The sequence below is a fragment of the Lactuca sativa genome, chromosome 4, assembly GCF_002870075.4.
Source record: "Lactuca sativa cultivar Salinas chromosome 4, Lsat_Salinas_v11, whole genome shotgun sequence".
NCBI classification, from domain to species: domain Eukaryota; kingdom Viridiplantae; phylum Streptophyta; class Magnoliopsida; order Asterales; family Asteraceae; genus Lactuca; species Lactuca sativa.
The window spans coordinates 154,595,197-154,601,569 of record NC_056626.2 but is presented as its reverse complement, the minus strand read 5'-3'; the positions used below and the strand labels follow the sequence as shown (position 1 = coordinate 154,601,569).

Genomic DNA, 6,373 nt, shown 5'->3' with positions numbered 1-6,373 from the left:
GCTCTTCATCTTCGTTATTATCGACAATGAGTTCTTCACTAAAGAGTTTTTCTTTGCCTTTAGGCTCATATTCGCTCTTTACAGTGTGTTTAACAAAAGGTCTGGGTTTGGGATTTGGTTTGGGATTTTAGTTTTTAGACTTAAACACATCTTCTCCCCTTGTTTCGGAAGAGATCCAGATTCCGGAACACGTTCCAGTTGATTTAACATTGCAAAAACAAGTATGAACTTCTCAGCAAGATGCTTCTTCACCGTAATAGTGATCATGGAGTCATGGGTCTTAATGATATCAGGATTGTGTTGACGAAGTGGGGAAATGGGTGGTGAGATATGAGACGTCGTAAAACCTGAAGTATTAGCCCCCGAGTCAGATGTGTTGACTGAAAGAGGAGGTTTTACAGGCGTTGTTGGTGGAACGGTAGAATCAGTGAATAAAGGAGTAGATAAAGGAATAGTACATTCAGGTTGACAAGATACTGGTGGGGGACATGGTGCAATAGTTATTGGTGTAGAAGAGGTTGTAGTTTTGGGTGAAGGAGGATTAGATTGAAAGAAATCGTCATAAGTAGGAGTTACCTCAGGGTTGGATGTGACGACCTCATTACGAACAGGATCTTGTTCCTCATTGCAAATAGGTCGTTCCTCCTTGTTACGAACAATTTTGTTGTTCCTCAATGAGAACGTGATGTTCTTCTTCATTATGAATGTCTGACTGAGTGTTTGAGTATTAATGTTCACGTGTAGATGGAGTAGGGGACTTGGTCTTGCGAGCAACCCGCTTTAACTTTCACTTTTTAGAAGCAGCGACAGATGGAGCAGCATTCGCCTTTCACTTTTTGGGAGTGTTTGTAGGCTCAGATGGACCTTTGTTATCACTCCTTTTCTTTTCTTCCTTCATGCGCCCTTTGTTACACTTTGTCTTTGGTTTATCTGCTTTAGCAATAATCAACTGCATTTCAGGAGTTAAAGGATGATACCTTGAGCCACGAATAATACGATAGCCTTCAAGAACTTTGATAGTAGGAGGAACATCACGAAGCATTGCTTTAGGGATTGAGCCAACAAAGGCAAATTTAGAGGTGTATGCAACAATGATTTCAGTGGTGTGAAGGGTTGAAATGTTGGACATCAGGGCATCTTGCAAAATTGGAATCTTCAACTTAGTAATGGCCCTTTGAACAATGATAGACCAGAAGCGTGCAAAAGAAATTTCCCTGTGACGAGTGGTTGATAGAGTGCTTTGAATCACTTGAGCCCAGAGAACAACACTATTGTCAATGTTCAGTCCTATGTAAATACCTTAGATAATTGCCATGAACAGCTTGTTGGCGCAATTAGACCCGGTAACCCTTTCAAAGAATTCCTTGAATAGTATAGTGAAGAGACCATTCCATTATGGTGGAAGATTTGGTTTCCGGAACTTGGAGACGGCAGTTAGAGTTTCTTTGTAACCCATTTGGTAAAACATCTCCAATGGAGCGGCATTGGACACAAATTCTGGGTTAACCATATCATCTGATAGAGGAATTCCTAAAACGGAGCATAATCGTGATTTGGAGATAGAGGTTTTGTGATTGAGGATCTCAAACGTAATCCTCTATCCTTATTTGATGTAACATGCAGAAGAGTAGGATTTTTGATAGAGTTGACATTGGAATGCTCTCCATCTTGGTTAGGGTTATGCAGAATACTTCAAGAACTCGATGATCATAAGCAAGTGGCTTTCATAGTTGCAAGGATCAAGATCGATGATCAGGTTTTGATGCGGCTTGATGGTAAGAAGTTGAGATTGCCCTGTGTGTTCTTGAACTAAAGGGGTTTCATATGTGCCTGTCATTGTTGAGTTCTTGAGAAAGAAGATGAACAGTAGAAAGCTTTGATCTCTAGAAAGTTTTGAGAGATTTGTGTGAGTGGTAATGTGAGATGAAACACCAAAAACCTTTTATACAATTTTTTGGTGAGAGAAATATGGAGAGTGATTGTGTTGGGAACGGAAACATCGCCTAAAAAATCGTGATTGACAGTTGTCATGTCAGAGGCGTGCGTCATACGGCGAAAAGGAACCGACTGTTCAAATTTCGCGCATCCTTTTGAATTCTTATCCTCAAGAACTTGCCGCGTCAACTTTTCCCCTTTTGTAGTTGAGTGTGATTCCATCTGTCTCATATGAAACCGAACTTCATTTTAAGAGAACATTGGGTGAATTGCGAACCTAAAACTGAATTAAAGAACCACGAACTAGACTTTTGAAAATCACTAGGATCTCCGTGCAATAGTGAGCGAAAGATTCAGGAATAAAGCAATAAATTCTAAAGGATTATAGTGTTGTCTAATATGACACAAAACTGTGGATCCCAGGCATAGATCTCTTTCTTCGAAGTCAAGAGAGACTAAGAAGTGTCTGTGTAGTTTCCCGTTGAAATACGATCAATTGTTTATTAAGAAACATTGAAAGGCCACTTTTCTTTAGGCAAAATGGGTGGCTTTATCTTCAAACAAACTCCAAAAGTTTATATAAGTACCAACGTTCGGATGAAATACCCGTGTGACCAGTGTAGTCAATTGAACGAGCAAGTTAGGAAATATTTGAGTGACAAAAGAAAGTTTTAGAAATCTCAAAAAACTAAAAACTGGATCTTAGGGGAAGAAATGTCTTGGGAAAAGAAATTTTCATAAAGATATCACAAAATAAAAAGAGATTTATTGATTCAAACAGCAAATGTGGCATTCGTTAATTCCTTGGTGAAAATCTTGAACATTTATTTGTTCACTGTCAGTTCACTTAAGTGTGTTGAATTTTGGGATTTGCTTAGTTCGTGGGGGAACAAAACTAAGATCATTAACATAGATGTTGTAGAACCATAAACCTTAGTGGTAATTACTGAGAGTCTCAAGGGTTACTTTTATGAAAGCTAATGTAATGGAGAATAATGTAAGGTGGTTTAAGGAAACAAAAGTACCTCTGCTATGCAAAAGTGACAAAGCAGACAACTCTTGACTCATTATGAGAAGAGTAAGGTAGCTCATGACTTATGTGAAATGTAGCCTAATTGGGAAGAAACAATTAGTTTTATCGATTCATTAAGGCTTCAAAATAAGGTCGTCAAGGCTTTAGACAACAGGTAACAATATGCTTCTACGAACACTTAGCTAGTACATAGGTAAAGAGATTTATACTTGCCCCATCATTTGTGTTAAAAATTTAGCCTTGAACCATGCACAAATGGTTAATTAACAAAAGAAGAACAATATTTTTGGATTTTTAAGATTTGAGAAAATAAATAAATAAATAAATATATATATATATATATATATATATATATATATATATATATATATATATATTTGTATTTTAGGAATTTTCCAAAAAAATAAAATAAATTAAAAACAGAAATAATAAAACATTTTGAATTTTTCTGAAAAGGAATTAAAAATAGAAACGATTAAAAAACGAAACAAAGATCAGAAACATTATACATAAAGTACAAAAGGATATTGGGAAATCTAAACCACGAATGAACAGTTGACTACAAACTACTGCTAGAGTTCGCACCGGTTGACAGTGTTAAACAGAATGTGAATGAACAGTAGGCTACGAACTACTCAAGCGTTTGCACCGGTTCGCAGTGATGAAGTGGACTGCGAATGAACAGTAGACTGCAAACTTCTACGAGAGTTCATACCGATTCGCAGTTCTAACTTTATTGATGCAAAAGTAGTTTTGGTACAGTCTCAACTTCCATCATTCCTAGGCCTTGAAGAATTCTATTGAAGGTTGTTTCAGGCAAGGCTTTTGTGAATATGTCAGCCAATTGATCAGCGGATATTACGAAGTGAATTCCAACGTTGCCAACTTCTACGTGATCCTTAATGAAATGGTACCTTAGTGCTATATGTTTCGTATTTGAGTGTTGCACTGGGTTGTTACAAATGCGAATGGCACTTTCAGAGTCACAATATAATGGGATTCGCTTCATACTCAAACCATAATCACGAAGTTGGTTTTGAATCCATATGACCTGTGAAGCTCATGAGGCAGCTACTATATACTCAGCTTCAGCTGTTGATAGAGACACACATGTTTGCTTCTTGGATTGCCAACAGACAAGTTTTCCATCGAGAAATTTGCATCCTCCAGTTGTACTTGTCCTATCTAACCCACATCCTCCAAGATTAGCATCCAAAAAAGCTTGTACAAACAAGCTAGAATGCGAAGGGTACCATATTCCAAGTGAAGACGTTTGCTTTAGATACCTGAAAATGTTTTTGACTGCTGTCATGTATGGTTCTCGAGAATTAGCTTGAAACCTAGAACAATAGCAATCAGAAAACATAATATCTGGATCACTTGCAGTTAAATATATTAAGGAACCTATCATTTTACGATAGAGTGTCATGTCTGCAACCGATTTATCCAAAGAAGAAGTAAGTTTCATTCTGAATGCGATTGGAACCTTCCCTTTTGAGTCTCCCACCATCCCAAACTTTACAAGTAGATTCTTCATGTAAGCTTCCTAGTTGATAAAGATACCTTCCTGGCTCTGTCTAATTTTTAGTCCAAGGAAAAATTTAATTGGACCCATGGAGCACATCTGAAATTTAGTTTCCATCAACTTTCAGAATTCAGCTTTTAGGTTGGGATTAGTAGATCTGAAGATGATGTCATCAACATAAATTTGGACAATCATCAAGTGGTCACCCTCTTTCTTACAAAAGAAGGTTGGGTCAAACGAACCTTGTTTAAATTTAGACAATTTAAGAATCTAGTAAGAGTTTCGTACCAGGCTCTTGGAGCTTGCTTCAGACCGTAGACGACTTTGTCTAGGATGTAACAATGATTGGGGTACTTCTCATTTACGAACCCAGGTGGTTATTCCACATATACTGTCTCTTCAAGTTCTCCATTGAAGAATGAATGTTTAACATCCATCTGATGTACTTCTAAGTTCTTGTGTCCTGCATAGGCCAAGAAGATGTGAATGGATTCTAACCTGGCAACTGGTGCAAAGGTTTCTTTGTAGTCGATACCTTCTTCTTGGAAATATCTGTTGAAAACGAGTCTCACCATATTTCTGATCACGTTCCCTTCTTTGTCCAGCTTGTTGCAAAACACCCATTTTAAACCAACAACTTATGTGTTTGGTAGAGTGGGAATCAACCTCTAAACCTTGTTTTGTTCAAACTCGTTGAGTTCTTCTTGCATCGCTTGCATCCAATCAGAATGATCAAGAGCAACGTTAACAGTTTGGGGTTCAACCTTGGAAACAAATGAATTAAACATACAAAATTCCACTTTAAAGAATAATGCAGTTCGTTTTGCTTTTTGTTGGGATCTCGTGAGCACTCCTGTAGAAGACTCTCCAATGACATGGGTTTTTGGATGATCACTGGTCCATTTGGTTAGTGTAGGGAAATTCAGATCATAAGAAGGATCCAATTCTACGCTTACCTCCTCAAATTCTGATTGTACATTTGAATCATCATTCATATCACTATTGGTAGGTTATTAGATGAAGTAAGAGTTTCGGATGATAGTTCCTCTTCTTCGGGAATGAAATTGTTACCCCCAAATGGAGGTTCGTGAGTCCCTATTGGTGGGTTATTAGATGAAAGAAAACCCTCCCACTACTATGGAATGTTTATATCATGTGGAATAGGTTGCTCCTCATGAAATATTGCACTAGCAATTGAATCTGAATTCTTCCCCTAGAGGTGAGTCAGGTATAGAGGTAGATTTGAAATCCTACCCCTGAATTGGTGTGCTAACCGGTTGTGATTCTTTCGGACTTTGAGGTTTGGGTTTTAGATCTTTCGCAGCATCATCAATTATGTTCTTCAGTTTGTCCTCTTTATTATCTGTTGCTTTGGAATATGATGATATAGGTTTGGCTGGTTCATCAAATAAAAGCATGAATTCTTCATAGAGATTAGCCAATAGTATGGTTACAGGATTCACTTGTGGAAAGATCTCCTTTGACTAATTCTCGGTCTGCTGATTCCTCTTTAAAAAATTGTCATCGAATGTGATATAATAGGTTTCTTCGATCTTCTTGGACTTTTTGTTAAGAACCCTATATGCCTTGGAGGTCAACAAATATCAGAAGAAAATACATTCGTCAGCTTTCACATCGAATTTGTTCCGTTGCTCTTTGGAGTTGAAAATTAAGCAACGAGAACCAAAAGCATGGAAAAACTTATTGTTTGGTTTGCATTTATTCAGGATTTAATAGGGACAAACTGCGAATCTCCTATTGAGAATTGATCGATTTTTTTGTAAAGCACTTTATTCCAATTGCATCAGCCCAGAAGTAGAGCGGTAGATTCACAAATGAGAGCATGGTTCTCATAGCCTCACATAAAGACCGGTTTTGTC

The 6,373-nt window shown here is 37.5% G+C and overlaps 1 protein-coding gene across 1 annotated transcript; it reads right to left on the bottom strand.

Annotated features, from left to right (window-relative positions):
- Window positions 1–4,028: 4,028 nt before the first annotated feature.
- On the bottom strand, window positions 4,029–4,505 carry LOC111913177 (uncharacterized mitochondrial protein AtMg00810-like). The gene has a single exon (XM_023908903.1). It carries the CDS (start codon window positions 4,503–4,505, stop codon window positions 4,029–4,031), a length of 477 nt encoding a protein of 158 aa, XP_023764671.1.
- Between the last annotated feature and the right edge of the window lie 1,868 nt (window positions 4,506–6,373).

Coding starts and splice junctions, on each gene's coding strand:
- LOC111913177 (XM_023908903.1), bottom strand. CDS start 4,505: ATGAAGAATCTACTTGTAAAGTTTGGGATGGTGGGAGACTCAAAAGGG.